General features: G+C 38.5%; 1 protein-coding gene across 1 annotated transcript in view; it reads left to right on the top strand.

Moving 5' to 3' along the window:
- Window positions 1–18,664, top strand: part of slc45a2 (solute carrier family 45 member 2) — a gene marked incomplete at both ends in the record, with an annotated part of 35,513 nt that continues 16,849 nt past the window's right edge. Inside the window, 3 exons of the mRNA XM_079256196.1 lie at window positions 1–472; window positions 3,795–3,971; window positions 14,116–14,540. Of these exons, the coding sequence (XP_079112322.1) occupies window positions 1–472; window positions 3,795–3,971; window positions 14,116–14,540 (1,074 nt within the window). The remainder of the gene's footprint in view (window positions 473–3,794; window positions 3,972–14,115; window positions 14,541–18,664) is intronic.

Raw genomic sequence — 18,664 nt, 5'->3', positions numbered from 1 at the left:
ATGACCCTTTTGTCAGAGGACCAGTCTAGTAGGCCCCAACCCTGCTTGCTTTCTGAACCTGGGAAACATATCAGCACATCTTTGCACCAGTGCACAACAGACTACACTGGTTCCAAGGAGGACTACATGGACAGCGGGGAGGATGCTGTGTTCGGAGACGTGGAGCCTCCCAGGCGCTCTTGGGGCCGTCTTATTCTCCACAGTTTGGTAATGTTCGGAAGGGAATTCTGCTACGCCGTGGAGGCAGCGTTTGTCACGCCGGTGCTGCTGAGCGTGGGCCTGCCCCGCAGTCTGTACAGCCTGGTGTGGCTGATCAGCCCCATCCTGGGTTTCCTGCTTCAGCCCATCATCGGCTCAGCCAGCGACTATTGCCGCTCACCGTGGGGCAGGCGGAGGCCATACATCCTGGTCCTTGGCATCCTTATGTTGGTAGGAATCAGTATGTTCCTCAATGGAGATGCAGTCGTCTCAGGTGAGTGCTGGGTTTGGAAAGTGGGATGATATAATGATTTGTGTCATTTTGTTACATAAAAAGATGAGTATTTGTGGCACTGACAGAAGCTTCTTTCCAGACTTATAGACGAACAGGAGAAAATAATATCCGGCAGCATATGAAATAAAACTCAGCAAATGCAAGGCAAACATCCCAACCCTGAATAAAATAATACTTGCTCTCCTTTTATTTAGTACAGCTATTAGTTTTTCATACAGCCTTCAGATCTAACTGGATTATTTTCCCAGTGGCATGGTGATTGTGACTTATCATTTCTGCGTATCTGTGGGACTTATCTGCAGATTTAGGGAAAATGACACACATTTATAAAGACATGAAAAGATTCAACTTGTTAAATGACCTAAAAGAAATCCCAAGAAACTCTTACTTTAATTTTGTGACTGATATTAAACACATGACGATAAGGGTGGTCCTGAGCAGATGCCCACGGGGCCATGTGGACAATGAGACATGGCAGAGAAAATCTTTTGAATTTGAAGATCTCTGAGAACATTTAAGCTCTACGAGGGTTTTCTGAGAATTTACCAGGCTTCAGGCAGCATCACGAGAGCTTCTCTAAAACTGGTGGCTTGAGTTGAGAGAGCAGCAGGTTTTCCAAAGACCGTCCTCATGAACTCATTTGCTGGAAACCTGACAGCAGCTAACAGTCTCATTACCTCCAAAACCTGAGGGTAATCACGGCTGAGTAGATGCCCAAAAAGTACATTTTTAATGGCCTGCCATACATTTTCACAACACTTATGTGACAATATACATATTCATGAAGAGAATGTAGGTTGACAAGACTATTTCATAATTAAATCTTACATAGATGGGAGAGAAACGGGACACAATTCTTATTCATATTCTGCGTGGGAGTCTGGTTTGAATCCTGTAAAGTGCAAAAATGTCAGATGTTTAAATGTTGTAACTCTTAAAATTGAGCATCATCAAATAAAAGGTTTCTAAATTTTCTCTTACTTTTCATGTAGGCTATATGTGTTTCTTTGTTCTTATGTTTACAGGGTAAGCTGATTACTTTTCTTTGTTGCTCGGAGTTGTAGTAAATGCCGGAGTAACTGTGTGACATAGTATTTGCATTGTTGTAACCACGCTTAGACTTGTGTGAAACAGTTTTACCTTAACCAGTACAGACGTCTTTGTTTGGCTTTATGTTTAACAGTTATCAGGGTAAGGTCACTTCTGGCTTTTTGTAAACCTGATTTTTTTTTTTTTTTGTTCGAATAAATGGTCTCAGTGCTTCAGTAGTTTCTAATAATGGAGGAAATTTACGTTTTGTGTTATACATATTCATTCACTCCCACTTTATACTTTGTGATGTTGAGCTACATGTGTAGCCACAGCTGCCCTGGGCACACTGAGAAATGTGGCAGCCAGTGTGTGCCAACTACTTCTGAACCATTCATACATAAGCAATGCCAACACTGGAGACAAAAAGGGTGAGGTGTCCTGCTGAAAGACAGACAAATGATTAGGATTCTAACCGCCAACCTTCCTGTCACTGGATGACCTGCTCTACCACCTGAGCCATTTCCAGGGTTCCTAGTAGACTCGTGCTCTGTCTTCCTTTTCAAAATAGAAAAACCAGTTCCTAACTATCTATTTCAGCTTATGCTTTTCTGTCTTCATTTATCTCTTTTGTGAAGAACAAAAGTCATGTTTCAGCTTTATGTTCAAACAACTTCTGCAATGTAATTGTCACACGTCCTTAAAATCTTGCATTGCTTTTATTCCTGATGAGCTTTTTTGTATGGGCTTTAACTGATTTTTTTTTTTATGTGCATAAGGCCAATATCTCTCTTTTTTAGATTAATCTTTTGATTTTTGCCTCCATGTACAAGGGACAACTACAGAGAGATGGAAAATGTGGGATAGGCAGGGGACTGGAGCAGCAAGATGCAAAGGGAATCAAATAAATCTGACTGTTAAAGTTCCTTGAAATAAATCTGGGGAACTTCGAGGTCAGCTAATTTACTTCAAACAGCGTATATCAATTCCTAAATTAAAATATATTCATTTTTAACATCAAAGCCCAAGTAAAGTAGTCCAGTGCCTATGTGGCACAATCTTAAGACAAGTCTTGTTGCAGCCTCAATTCAGCTAATGCCCTAAAAACAAAGATATATCTCCAATGTAAACAAAAAGAATCCTCATAAAATTGTTTGCCTAGTTTGCAAAAAACACATTAGAGGTCAGTAAAGGCAAACATTTTTAAATCCATCCAGCTTCTTCAGCACAGAGCACCTATCTATATTCATGTAACCCAGATTCAGTCGTCATCATCAAGTACCTGGCCCCGGTTTGTGTGTGGCTTCCATTGTGTTTCTATGTAAATCTATAATTCTTTGTATTCAGATTAACAATGTGTCATAACTGTTAGATATAACTTATCACAGGTTTAGCATTTAAAAACAAGTATTATGTTAAGTGTTACATTTTGTCATTTTACTGTTCTAAAAATCAGGAATCTGTATGAAGTCTTATGAAACCACAGTGGTAAAAATGTGGATCGTTCCAGCAGCAGAAACAGTAAAGTACAGATACAGGTGGAGGCTTGATGGCTGATGTGGATTAAGTTACCAGACTTTTCTTTGGGAAACGTAGTGCAGGTATGAAAGGCCTGTCTTACTGAGTATAGGCTCTTCTATGTGTGTGGTATAAATGATGTCTTCAGAGGGTGAATAAGCAGCCTTTTGTGAACAGTGCATCCAGACATTTGTTGTGATGTGTGGACTTGTCTGCAGACTGAATTCATTACATGCATTCACAAAGCATATCACTCTGTGTAAGTGGCATGAAATTGCAATATGTTCTCAGTGCTCTGACTGTACCGATGGCATTTATATTTCTGCAAGGCACCAACGCTGTTTGGGTGCATGTCTGTGAAATAACAGATTTTCCACCATAGATATTTTCTTAAATGCATTACTGCTGCATGATTTCTCAGAGATATCCTGGGCAGGGGAGGGGTGTACATTTGAGAACCTAAATGTTTTAGATAATCACATGAGAAAGTGTCGGAGTAGTTGATGTTTTAGTTTAGTCAAACAATCAGAGCCAATAAATGCAAGTTCATACTGTTTCTTGCTTATAACCCTTCCTTGCTATTAACTGTCATTATAAACGTCTACAAATATTTTACTTTTTCACGGGAAATCTGGCTTTAAATCACAATTGTTTTCTAATTTAATTTTTCATGACATACTTAACAGATCATTTTGTAATTGTTAATTTTTGCCAGTGCTTCCCAAGTGATGAAACGTTTCGTTGTGTCTTGCAGCGATAGTCAGTGACAAGTCTCTGAAGAGCACATGGGCCATCGTTGTGGTGATGTTTGGCGTCGTGCTGTTTGACTTTGCTGCAGATTTCATTGATGGTCCAATCAAGGCATACCTGTTTGATGTCTGCTCACACCAAGACAAGGAGAGAGGTCTGCATTACCATGCTTTATTCACAGGTATGTAACATAAACACACACGCATTACTCACTGCATCTGTGTTTACTACATTATGTATGCTGTTTCCAACATGCATGCTAGTTATCTGGTTTGAATTAATCACCATCATCTTTTTTTGCTGTGAATACTGGTTGTCACTATTTTCTGAGCCTCTTTGAGCTGAGCGTCTAACATAAAACTGATGGTGGTTCAGACGTTTCAGCACATCTCAATAGTGTGGGTGAAACAACACCAACTGAAGAACATGGAAATGTTTTCAGAAACTAATCATTGATGAAGTGTGTGTGCATCTCAGGAATAATGATGTAAATACTTAGTTCGGGAAATCAGCCACACTTATTTTCTTTTTAGGTTTGAGGAGTATTAATACCCTCTATGTCCATTAAATGTATGGCAATGGTTATTCAAGTATAAAACCTCAGAACATCCACAGGTCTTGGCTCATTCACTAAAAAAAGAAAGTGAAGCGTTAGTTCTGAAATATTGTGAGATGTAATTCTTTTTCCCTTTTTTTCTGCTGTTGAAAATATTATAAAACTCATCCAGAAGGTTTCTTTAGCTGACTGATGAGGCGCCAAATGAAATGTACTTCTTGTGTGGTGACTTGTACCTTGAGGGTTGTTGAGATCATCCAACCATCCTGTGGCTCTGGAGGGGTTGTTGTCACATGAGACCCTTTTAACTCTAGTCATCACATGAACTATTGAGGTCACATGAATGTAGGTGGGAATGATGGTGAAACTGCCTGAGGAGGGATATAAGTCAGCTTTATACACTGGGTTACAGCCTTTCTTTAGGGATAGTTGCTTAAGTTAGATTCTTTTGGCTTCATTCACTCTTTGCTCAAAACATGTCTGACTTCAAAGGAGCATCGCTTATCTCTTTGGATGCAGGTGGACTGATAAGAATTGATCTGTGTTCATCCATGAGCTCATAAGGCAGAGGTGGAAGACCGTCATTCAGTTTAAAAAAAGACAAATGGAGGGAAAAAAATCCTTGGTTATGATTTCACATTTCTAAATTATACAGATGGAGGAAAAAGCTCTGATAAACTCACTGTACAGCCTTTTCTTTTTCTTTTCTGTTATTTTAGTTGAACAGCAGGAAAACAAAATAAAAACAAAGTTTGTGAACTAAGAGGTAAATTTAGCTGCAAGAGACATTTTTCTTAATTTGTCAGACCAAAACAAAGATAAACTAGTGGTTGTTGTTGTATTAATAAATTTGAATTCATGTAAGCCAGCATACTTCCAAAAGCATAACACTGGGCCACATTCAATAAAACCTTCTTAAGACTTTTCTTAAATTTTTTACAAAGTTTTTTGTAAAACGTTCTCAAGAATATTCTCATTTTATTTCAAAGTCACATTTGTACCATGAAATAGTTTGCATTGTTACTCTTAGATCAATGTAAACCCCCTTCTTGTGAATTAAAAAGGCACTCCAGCTAGTCCTTATTTGCTGGTTATCACCTGGAAATAGGCATACAAGGGCATGAGACTAAAGCGTTATGTGCAGAAACTGCTAAACTATGAGAGAAAGACCAGAAAAGGAAAATAATGTTATTAAAAAGAGGTCCAGTCATAAAAAGATATTTACCAAAGAGCTATGTGTCACTGTCAAGTGAGTTGGACATTTCTGTCCTGATATTGCTTGAAGGTGAGCTATGGGAATGGCTCTAACAAGGGGGCTTTACTGTACATGCTCAATCTTTTGCACAGATGGTGTTCTTCAACTCAGACATAGAATTAAATTCCCTCTTGATTGTTGCTTGTTCTTATATGGAAACTTTATATGATGCATGTGGCCAGCTGATTTAATGCATCCCCACCTTGGATGAAAGTGCAGCTGATGGACAGCTGTAATATGACCAACCTGACTCCAACCTCCTGTATAAATGTTTCAAAGGCCAAAAAAGCCAAAGTGGAGAGAACCTGCAGATGTGATATGTGTGAACAGGGTTGGGCCTGTGTGTATAGCACCATAGTTCTGACTTTAAATGATTAGTGTCTGATAAGTGTCTAGAGTGGGAGCCACTGCTCTGACGATAAATCTGCAAAGAAAGATTTGCATTTCTCCCCTCTGTGAGGCACAAAAGCATTTGGGAATGCCATGATCTTTGCTTAATAAAAAGGGCATAAGTAGGACTTAAGAATTCATTTCCTCTTGAAAAAATAATGATGAGTGCAGCCTAATATTTACTAACCCTCACCATGAACATTATTTTTAACCTTTACTTCGGCTAAGTGTAGAACAACAAAAAAAAAACAAAAAGTGAACAAAAGGAAAAAAAGTGTAGATCAGCCAGAAGGCAAGACAAGATCTCAATTTCTTATCCATGGCAAATTGCTGCATGGTTCCTTGGACCGATGTACATAATATGTAATAAGTGACAAGAGCATGGATTTACACAAGCTATCTGACAATTCTCACCAAATGTTTCCCAGGATGTGCTAAAATATGAGAAAAAATGGGGAAAAATGAAAATCTAATCCAGCTGTATTCATGAAAGCTCATAGTTTTATGAGCTTTGAATGATTGAAAGTAACCCAATGCTTCCTTTATGATGCACATCAATAGGCTTTTATGTCAGAGAAAATGACATATTTGTTAGTCATTTCTTCCTTTCTTGTCTTGTTGGATTTGATGACTTTCTGGGAAACAAGCCACTTTTGCAGCTTCACAAAATTAGACTGCGGGGAGAGGGGTGTGTGTGTGCTTTTTTTTTTTCTTTTTAATTCTTTACACTGTGTGTTTCTCAGACATACTGATACACCTCCACGTCTTTTAATCAGTCTTAACTTTACCTTTAGGTCGTGGACTTGGCTTGCTACATAAATGTTTCTCAGTTTGTGCTGTCAGACGCAGAGATTGTACATGAGGAACGTACAGCAGGGTTCCTGCTACAAGCAGCTACAGCATCAGTTGATTTCTCACTGCTGTTCATGTCCTGATGTTTTCTGAGACGACATTAAATGTTGCCTAGTGATGCTGAAACAAGGAAGGTTACAGCTGTGTTTTTTCCCCTTGGGCATAATTCCTTTCTTTGTTGTAGAGAGTTTTTTTTTAAGACTTAAAGAACTTCATTCCTAAAATTCTCCATCCTTCAGGAAGAAAATTGTAAAAGGAAGCTGTAAGAAATCGAACAGTTTCTGACAGAAAAGGGGGCATAGATGAACCTCAGTGGCATTTATCTTCCCATATGTCATGTCATTATGTGGCAAGTGGGAGTTCATTGTTTTATCTTCAGTTAAATGTTCAACCTTTCATTCACAGTTGTTAAATGGTGTTCCTGTCATCAGGTTTACCGGTTCAAACATCAGCGGACCACAGCTGTGTGAGCACGATTTGGACATGATGTACTGAAATATGTTCTTTGGGTTTAGGAGGGAGTGAGTGCGATTGTGACAATGAGTGGTTGTTTTTACCTCTCCGTGCTGGTCCACGGTGTACCCTGCCTCTCGCCTGTTACTTGCTAGTCTCCATCTTCCCTGTGACCCTTAACTGGAATAAGCCCTCAAAATAAACACTAATGTCTTTTAAGTCCCAATAACACACTCTCGTGTTCTCATGGTGTCATTAAGTCTCCTTTTAAAACTGTGATTAAGCACCTTAAAATAGCATTAACACCACGGTTTTGTATATTTTTGTCTGTATGCTGCATATATGAAAAACTGTAATATTAAAACTATATCTCAAATTAGGCTTGAAAGAAATATCTATAAATAAACAAGATTAAGCAATCAGTCTTTAATGCACGGTTTGGGAATAGGAAGATGTCTTTGTGTGAGCATGAGTGGTAGGTTGAGCTGCCAGCAGGCACCGGGTGGTGAGAGCATGCAAGTCAGGCAGTAATCCAGCCCTGAGCTCGTCATGTGCTGCAGTCATGGGTCTAGGCTGAGAGAAACAGCGGCCAAGCACATGACTCTCAAGACACCCCTGCCACTGTCGGTATGCAAGGCTGGAGGAGAAAAGGGCAAGAATTCTGTTTCTTTGTCATTTTTTTTTTCCTTTTTCATTTTGGTAAGCCTCTCTAATCACACACTTGCTTTTACGTTATGTTGGTTCTTGCTTTTATCAATGAAGGTGGGAGCAACCTTTTAGATTTTCCCCTTAATTACATTCAGCACATAAATCACTGCAGATAAGCGATTTTCTTCAACAACAGGTGGAACCAGCCCAACCCACGCACACCAAGCTTGGATGGATTGCCATGAAGTTTTTGTCAGACATTCAGGATGAATTGCTGCAAAATCTGCAATCTTTTAACCTGTCACATGTTTCTGCTGGCCTTGTAATTATTGTTTTTGGCTTAAAAGGAAAACAAAGCTATATGGCATGCATTTAGAAAAAAATGGTTTGAAAGATTTGCATTTATTCATTTATTCACAGAATTAAAGTGGCCTTGAGGCAAAACAACAATAGCAGTGACAACAGAGTTTGAGAAAACAAGAGGAATGCACTGTTACAAATGATTGGACTGAACCATGTTAAAATAGTCGTAATATGGCAGAAGGCCTGTTGCCAGTGTGGTTATCTCTGAAATGTAGTTTCCTTTTATTCTAAGGAAACAATGAAACATGTAAATGTATGTAATATGGCTTTGAATATATCTGCACTTCTTCACCTTTTCTTTTAATACTTATTGATACTGATCTATTTTTACAACTGTCACGTCTGAACAAGATTAGGCAGGCAGTGAACAAAAACTCCTGCAAGCCTGTATATTAAAAAGAGATATTGCTTTAATGACAGTTGTTTCTGACATATTAAGAATAAATATTCACGTGGCCATGACATGTGCACATGACACCTTTTACTGTAATAAAAGAAAGTGAGAAATTCCTCCATGCAAATTAAAAATAAAATTTTACACGACTTTGTTCTGCTGTAGTAAAAATGAATCGTTTTACCACAAGTTACATATCTATCTATCTATCTATCTATCTATCTATCTATCTATCTATCTATCTATCTATCTATCTATCTATCTATCTATCTATCTATCTATCTATCTATCTATCTATCTATCTATCTATCTATCTATCTATCTGTCTGTCTGTCTGTCTGTCTGTCTGTCTGTCTGTCTGTCTGTCTGTCTGTCTGTCTGTCTGTCTGTCTGTCTGTCTGTCTGTCTGTCTGTCTATCTGTCTGTCTGTCTGTCTGTCTGTCTCTATCTCTCTCTCTCTCATATATATATATATATATATATATATATATATATATATATATATATATATATATATATATATATATAAAAACATACACATGCACATAACAATTTTCTTGCTTTTTTAAGGCCATGCTTTTTCTTTTATGTATTGTTAGTCTGAAAACAAGATAAGGAGAGCATGATATCATGTTGTGCATCTTGGGTGGGCTTTTATAGTCTAATGGGAATAGCAAGTGATAGAACTTGCTCTAATCGATGTTGACTGATAATCATCAACATTATCATTTGTTTAAAATCGCATATTACCAGTGAAAGCTGGTAAGAATTTTCAGGTTATTTTCATCATTATTATCAGGTCATTTCATATGACTTCAAGCTCAACATATTTAAGGTATTAAGGCCAATTTACAGAACAATTAAAAATAAAAAGTGTTAAATTTGTTGTGTTGAATTTTATCTGACTAATACTGAACATGTCCCCTTTCACTGCTTCTGTATCTATGTATTAAAGTTATGTATCACAATCTGTTACAGTAAAATAAAAACTCCAAAAAATCAAAAGCGATGGCAGAGGGTGGGAAGGTTCAAACTTATATTGATGATGTTGAAAGTAAAGGGCAAATGATCTCAAACTAGAGTGGAGAACAATCCTTCAGTCATGCTGCTGCAAGTGTAGCGTGTCTCTTCAAGCGGTTATTACTAAAGCTGACACTTACTGAAATGTAGAAAAATGGTCCCATTTAATGTGACTGACTGCAGCAAACTGCACAGAGGACTCCCGTCTGGTGCGTTAATAAATCAGTCAGTCAGTCTGACAACCCATTTGTGCAGTTATGTTATGTAATCTACTTTAGAGGGTTTGCAGGTTGAAATCTACTGACACTAAGTCTGTGTGTGTCATAATGCAACATCAGCGACAAAAAGTGTCCTTTCAGCTTCACATTTATGGTTTCTTCAAGAGAATCAACATCACATTAAAACAAAAGCATATCGGCTGCTTTTATTTCTCCTGCACACCATGGCAACAGTCTGCCCGATGTCTTCTGTCTTATCTGTTCTAATCTCACACCGAAAAGCCAACTGTGTTACTTTGTTTGATCAACTTGAAATTCTTATAAATAGCTCATGTGCATATAGATAAGAAACAATCTCTGGCATTGCTGTTACTTCGCTTTGCAGTAAACAGTGGAGGTGGTGTTATGAAAGCCTGGAAGAGAAAAGTGTGACATGAAACTCCAACACACACAAGAGCCGCTGAGTGTGGGTTTAAAGAATGTTTACATGTGGTGCCATTGCAATCTGTGGTAAATATTGTTTGTGACAGAACAGCTGAATCCAGCTCTCTGAAGGGCCACAGACAATGCCTTGGTACTGACTATGTGACTCATAGTCAAGTCTGAAGTTTAATATAACTGCAAACTGTCCTTAAATAAACCCACAGTCAATTAATTGATAACATTTTACAATAATGGTACAAAATATTAAGTTATGTGTGAACTAATACATTTATTAATAAAAACTTTATCATGAATTCATGTTGCTCCTCATAAAGTAATGATGATCTTAATGTAGATTCATGTGATTACTTGACCTCTTATTGATCATTAATAAAATAACCTAAACTCATTGTTAATTAATCAATATGGCGACATATTTGCCAGTTTAGATAGAAGCATATTATATAATTCCCTGCTAATGGTTTTTTTTTTTTTTTTTTTTTTTTTTTCATTTTTATTTTATGCAAGACACACTCAAACAAGTTAAGTTGGGTGAAAATGGATATGTAAACGTGCTTTGAGCGACTATTAATAAAGGTTGGTTGTTTTGTTGTGTCTGTTAAATGGACAGCATTAATGTGCGTTTACCTATCCATGTTTACCAAAGTGAACTTCTTTAAGTGTGTCTTGTATTAAACAAACATGAAAAATAAATAAATAAAATCAGTATCAAGGCATTAAATTATGTATTTGTATCTTAACTGTAAAATTCATCAACATGCTGATAAAATAACAGTGAATTTATGTTATTTAATTGATTATCAATTAGAGGTCAGGTAATCACATGAATCAACATTGAGACCATCATCAGTTCATGATGAGCAACATGAAACATGAACTCATGATCAAGTCTTCATTAATAAATGCATTAGTTCATTATGAGTTACAATTACTTAAAGTGGAACTATTTTGTGCATTTCAGGCTAATTTATTTTTTTTCTGAGACCAGAAGGGCTGGGATCGATCTAGTTATTGCCCCAAATCGCTTTAATTACTTCAGACCGACACTCTCCGTAGGCTGTCAGATCAGCCTGCGGGCAAAATGAGTGGATTGAGACGCTTCTGCATTAAGCCCCGCCACCGCGCTACGTCGGGAGCGCGCACCGCAACTGCTTTCGCCATCATTGTAACATCTCATAAACAGAAGGATTAGACTAATATGAACTCAATGAAAAAACAAAACAAAACAATGTCAACACATAGCATACAGCCCTACATGTTGGAACCTGAATCAGACCCTGAAAACAAAGTGGACACCGAACCTTATCCCCCGGGACGTCACAAGGACTTCCAAGCAGAAAAAACTCTCTAAAACGATGCGTTTTTCGTCGCCATGGAAACCGAACGGTGAGTGTGCTGGAACTCAAACTCAAACTCAAACATGCGTTTAGGTGATAAAAAAAACAGTGCCGTTCACATGTCTGATGAGGATTCAACACTGTAGAAAGCTCAGAAAACTCCAAATACCATAATAGCACCCCTTTAAGTAAATGACTTGTACCATTATTGTAAAGTGTTACCAATTGCATATCGCTAATTTCCTAAAGAAGCCTGCAACTAATAAAGTTTTGTTTACATGTTAGTTTAAATACTTCTCTCAGGCAGAGTTTGTACCTGTACCTGTTTAAAATACCTCACAAAATATCTCTTTGGTTTGAGTCAGGGTTTAGGACAAGTTCATGCTTTTTAACACATGTCTGTAGTTCTGCTGCTGTGCTGCTGGTCATGATTGTGCTGAAATCCTTCAAGTGAACTTTTAATTGTCCACCTCATATTGTCTAGAGGAGCCCTGATATATCTGTAATGTAAAATTCATTGCTGGAAGAGTGACAGAAGGTCTGCCAATCCCTGAGGAGACAAAACCACAAACCACAGAATTTCTTTTTTCATGATTTAAATTTGTGCACCGTTTTCCTTCATGTTGACACATCACTTTCACACCAGAATCTAAAGTGTCCTCATGATGCAAATAGAATAACGCGCTTCACTTTATTTTGCATGCAGTCACTTTTATTTTAGAGTATTTTAAGGATGTTTTAAATTCCCAGTAAAGCTCAGAGGCATTGAAAACATTCTCTTTATTCTTTTGAGAGCTCTTCATATTTTCAGATGATGACACAAACACTTTACTGGATAAGATTGTGCAAGTTTAAATAAGACAGGTTCCACTGTGAAATAAAATGAAAAGGTCAACAGTTTCAAGAGGGTTTTTTTTTTTTTTTTTTGGGTATATTTTTATACGTTATAGATACGACACCTATTTCTGAACCGCATGTCAGTTGAATCTTTAGTCATTTATCTTTTATCTACATTTATTGAACCAGAAAAGTCAAGTGAGAACCAGGTCTGAATGGGTACAAAGAATTGACATGATCATGGCATGACATGGATCAGATGAAAACCCAGACAATGTGTCTGCTTTTCTCTTCTGGAGATGTTATTGTAACCAGGTTCAACAAAGGATTTAATGAGATTTTTAACATAATGATTCAGTTTGGTGCAAAACTATTGGATTCCAACAAACATTGTTTTATTACTGTATATTGTCTAAAAACAATTAAACAGAAGTTGCCTCACACAAAGTAGCAGACTATAAACCCATAAGAAATCTACTATCAACCAATAACAAATAGGCCAATAGAGAAAATTAGAAAGCAGATGCTTCCCTGTTAATGTTGATGTATGATGGTTAAAAGCCATCTTCTTCCATGTAGCTTCAAAAAATGTAAAAGAAAACCGTTTAAGATCTTTTGTTTTAATCAGTGAACACAACCAGTAAACCAGCTGTTTTCCTGCTGGACGACTGACAGAATAAACTAAAAGAGTACATGTAACAAGACAAACTAATGTGGTAATACAAATACAATAGCTGTTTTACTATCACATTAATGAGTGATGTAAAAGCACTGAGCCATGCCACTCCTTCAACCATCATCATCATCCTCATTGTGATCACGATTCATGGGAGTTGATGAAGGTCTTGATGTAGCAGCAAGTCTTTGCACCCCAACTCAGTTCTAACAAGTAGCTACATCCAGGGACACAACAAAAAAGGGGTTAAAGTTTCTGATTGAGTCAACTTGGAGACAGTTAAGTTTAGTACCAATAGGCTGCAGGAATATGTGCATCATTGGCCGGTATTCAGGAAAAAAAGTTATGTGCTGAATATTCAGACAAAGGAAGCACTCATGCAGGGACTACAGCTAAAGGGGAGGGTCTTCCTTAGAACCAAGCTCAATTTTTTTTGTGCATTTTTAATTTTTTCATGATGTTTGAGAAGACTATCCCCATAATAAATACAAACATAAATACTATCTTGTTACGTAGTTTCTGCAAAACAAACTACGTCTTATTATGTGGACAAAAGATCAATGATAGAGGATAAAATAGAAAGTCACCAGCGTGGACCAGCAAACTGTGAAGTTTCTATTTATTTCTGCAGACTAACACTAAGTGTAAAATGCTATGGAACAGTTAAGTTTTGATTGCTTATATTAGATTGAAATAGTTGAAATTAGGTTGAAATAATAGTTTATATTTGAATCATTTTGAGGAGAGCTTCTCATGCCGATGTTCACACAGAAAACAATTTGCATTCCACAAGTTATAAATTCTGCATCACTGTCACTAGGATGTTGCTGATGCCAAATTTCTGAGACCTACAGAGCTTTCTTATTACTTTGTGTATTCCAGGACTGGGCGGAGCTTGTGGTTACCTGGTTGGAGCTATGGACTGGGGCCACTCTGTGTTGGGTCGGCTGCTGGGCTCTGAGTACCAAGTCATCTACTTCTTCTCGGCGATCACCTGGGGCTTCTTCCTCAGTGTGCACCTTTTCAGTATTCCAGAAAAACCTCTGGCCAAGGATCTGTCTGTGTCTTATACCTCAGCACCCAATACGCTTCGCTTGCTGGGTTCCCAAAGTAACGGTTATGGAGCTCTTGGTAAGGAGCCCACCTCTCCTGCTGTCCCAGTATCTGTCACAGACCTCAGACCAAGATCCTTCTCAGCTCTTGGGGAAAGGCCTAGAGCTTACTCAACCCTGGTGGAAAGGCCCAGGTCTTTCTCTGCTCTGGGAGAGGCCAACGCAGTGACATCTAGTGCCAAGCAGCCAAATAAGGTATGTGACATGCAAAATGCTGTCAGTACTGTCACTGAGGTTCATTTAAAAATGATTGAAAATAAATAAATGAATAAAAAAGACTTGAGGGAAATTTTAATGTAAAAGTTTTCTTTTGTTTTACTTATTGTTTGTTTGTTTTTTAAACAAAAACAATATTAATAATTAGTTAGCCTTATTCTGCATGAGAGCTGGTGGGAGGTAGGGGAACTGACTCTGTTCTGTCTTTCACCAAACACACTGTGTTGTTTCTTCACTGGGTTGTGTAGAGCTCAACAATAGTCCATTATGTTCAGCATGCCTCTCTGAAAAATCATCTTCAGAAGCTCCAGATTATCCCCATCATGGAACCAGCTTCCTTGATCTGTTTGCTCTCTGTGGCTTTAATGCTTTGGCTCTGATGGTACTGCCTCAACAAAGGTCTGCAAAGTTCTTTGTACTTTATACAACAGTCCTATCAAAGTTCTGCAACATCTTGGTGCAGGGTCTACTTTTCCTTCTTGTAGATATGTTGCATTTCCTGTCCAGTCTGCTGTCTAGCTAAACTCTGAGGCAATTTCATTCCCCCACCAACTCTCCCAGGATGTAGTCAGTGTTTTGTTTGTTTCCTGTTCCTCCAAAAAATCCACAATCATCTCTTTTGTTTTTAGTTCAGGATGCAGTGACTGTTTCGACATCCATCATCTTACAAAGTGACTGACCAGTTCTCTGTAATCCGCCTCTTGTCCATCACTGATACACCCCACAACTGCAGTCATCATAGTATTTCTGCAGATGACAGGTTGCAGTTTTGTCGGTGGTCTGAGGTGTACAGTGTGAAGAGAAATGGCAAAAGTACAGTCCCTTGTGGTGCTCCAGAGCTACTCACCACCATCTAAGACACATAACTTTTCCTCCCACAAACTGTGGTCTGCTGTAGTCATCATTCCAGAGGTGGTTGTGGATGTATACACCTTTATGGAGATTCCGACATAACAGAGGAGGCTCGATTGTCTTAAGTCACTTGAGAAATCAAAGAAAAATTTTCTCAAAGTTCTACCTGATCTGTGTACATAAGAGCGGGCTCTTCAAAGCAGGCAGATGATGGTGTCCATTGCAATATGAAAACTGTAATGGGTCCTAAAATGTGCTCACTTCCTTATTGAGGCAAGCCAACCAGTGATAGTATTTCAAGGGCTTTCATGATGTGAGCTGGAAGGGCAACTAGTCTGTAGTCATTTGGTTCAGATGGGTGGGAATTTTTTGGTACTGGAGAAAGCAGGAGCTCTTTTTTTTTTTTTTTTTTTTTTTTTTTTTACTTAGGCTGGTGTTGAAAAGGTGCTGAAAATGCCAACATAGCTGTCCTAGACATTTTTCAAAACCCTGAGGCTGATACCATCTGGACCCACAGCCTTGTTCTGATTCGGTCTTTCCAGTTATTTCTTCACCTGACTGCTGAAGACAAACAGGCTAAAGGTGGAGGGAGATTAGGTCACGTGTTCTGATGTGGAGGGATGAGGTTGTGTTAAGATCTATGGCTGAGCAGCAAGGTGACAGAGTGGGGGTGTGACAGGGTGGGGATATTGAACTGAACCTGAGGAAGGACATGTTCAGCTCATTATCTCTGTCCATGGTTCCATCAGTCTGTTCCCTCTTTACCTTGAAGCTGGTGATTTTTTTTTTCATTGCTGACCACAAATGTTCTACTGAAGCGGACTTTCTCATTTTCCTTGTAGCGCTTCATGCACTTCTTAATCTTTGTTTAGAGTTGTTTTTGCGTCGTCTTCAGTAACTGCATCCATCCCTGAGGGTTTTTCTTCTTTCAGTTTTTTCTTTAGTTTTTTTTTTTTTTTTCTCAAAGCTGTTTATGGGAATATCGAGTCTTTGGGAATCTTATAATTAATACCCTGCTGGAGAAACGCTGATCATGTTATCTTTGCAACATGAGTTTTGAGTGAAATCATTTTTTAATCATACATTAAGCTGATCATTATTTTATGGTGTGAACATCAATCACTCTAGACCTGGACCGTCTGGACCGTTCCTGCAGAACTGATATCTGGAAAATGCACATTCATTTGAGAATTTGTTAATGCTTATATTCACCTTCAATTTCCATCATTGCCAGCATGCACTTGAATATATGAACTTGACAAAACAGGACACAACCTGATTATATGTGATGGCATATCAAGTGTTTCAAATCAAATCAAATCAAATAAAAGATACTTTATTCATCCCTGAGGGGAAATTCAGAGTTCAAGCCAGCTCATCCAAGGTCAGACATACAAACATGTAACATTCATGACAAAAGAGCAATACAGAACTGAGCTTAAGCTTAGGCCATGCAGCTATTATACCAGCACTGCCTTACAATAGATAAGAACAGAGATACAATAGGATCACAGGGGGTCGAGGGCAAAAAAATGGTCATGTAACTCCGGGCCGTGCCAGGAAGACGCGGTCCGAAAATACAGAGAAAAAAAAACCACCTCTTACACTGAAGCACAGACTGAACAAGACACACAAAGTCCAGGAAGGCAGTGAGTCATGTGGGAGGGGGCTGGGGGTAGATGAGGAGGGGGACAGAGCATCTATGAACATGTCTTCTTCCGTTCTCAGGGGGGGTTGCCTTGGCCCAAGGAATTGGCAGCCGAATTCTGGCAGCCTGCCAGTTGTTGCCAGAATCTCACAGGTCTTGAGGTAGATCAGGACTCCACCAGCGCCAATCGGCAGAATCTCGATCACCAATAATCCAAAGATATAAACATCCTCCACGTCCTCAGAGGACAGAACTGCCAGACACATCAGTCTCCATCTGGCCCATGAGTCCTGAACGTATCCAGCCGGAAGCGTCCCCTCAGGACATGCGGGCTCCCCTCTGCCCGATCTTCGGGTTGAGAAAATTTGATCAATTGCGTTGATAGACCAGCCGATCAATTCCATGATGTAGTTTGAGTGGAAGTAAAGAGATGTAAAAAGAGGCTCAAAGTCAGACAGGCCAAAGTCGCAGGCCAGAGTGGGAGGAGAGAGTGGAAACAGGAGTGCAGATAGAAGCGTCCACCTTCGCTGAGAGCAAGAGTGGAAGGATTTCCTGAAAACGTCTAAGTTTCTAAAGCTACACTGAGTCCATGTTACACGGATCAAAGTCCAGAACAGACAGCACTTCTTAGTATTCTTTGGTTGCAAGGTGTTAGTTTTTTTTTTTTTTTTTTTAAACCATTTTTAATGTGTGTTCTAGGTCATTATTGTGCTGTATTTTCCTCAAAGATGCACTTTAAAAGTGTTGCTTTTCTTTAAAAAGTTTAGTCTTTGTCAAGATGGAGTCAGTTCAGTGCATCTTTCCAACTCACAAGTGACTGATTCACATTGGTCTTAATCTTTCTCCTGCACATCTCCTTACATCCATCTTTCATTTTTCTGGTCATCCATTGTTAAATTCAACTGTCCCAGCACTGTCCTAAAGTGTTTTGCCTTTTTTTCCCTTCTGAGAAGCGGTTTGTAAAGGCTTCTAGTTGTCCAATATTATCAGTACTTCTTTTCTTTTTTATTGTGTGCCTATGTTTTGCCTCATTGTGCTTTGGATAGAACTGACCCAGAATTCACAAAAATGTCTTCGATCACCATGTATAGATCTGATAGAAACCTTTAGCTGAGCTGTGTTTTGACACTGAAAGAGCCATTCTTTTCATAGATGGCAGCTTGACTTCTGAAGACATGTTTCCCCACCCATGCAAAGGTTGCTGGAAACAAAAGACACACAAAATATTTGGTGAAAAGCCACTGCAATTGATCCACATGAGCAGACACATTCACTCGAGTGTGATCATCCATCTTTAGCTTTGATAAGATATATTTGTTCTTCTTTTATTTGGACTATGTTATGTCAGAGATGTTTGTATAATAATCTTTTCCCCTTTGCAGATTTTATCCTACTGGCAGTAACTAGGTCCTCTATTTAGTCTTTAGTGAATATTACAGAGAAGGTTTTTGTTTTCATTATTAGTGCTGCAATTTTAATTACACATCAGATATGTTGTGAAAGGTTGTGGCTAATTGTTGCAAGCATTTTTTTTATTTTGCTTTTATTTCTCTCATTATCATCATCATTGTCTCTGAATTTTGATCTCATCCTTTTGAGACTG

The sequence above is a fragment of the Telmatherina bonti genome (genome assembly GCF_933228915.1).
Source record: "Telmatherina bonti genome assembly, chromosome: 17".
NCBI lineage: Eukaryota > Metazoa > Chordata > Actinopteri > Atheriniformes > Telmatherinidae > Telmatherina > Telmatherina bonti.
This window is presented reverse-complemented; position numbering and strand designations above follow the sequence as displayed.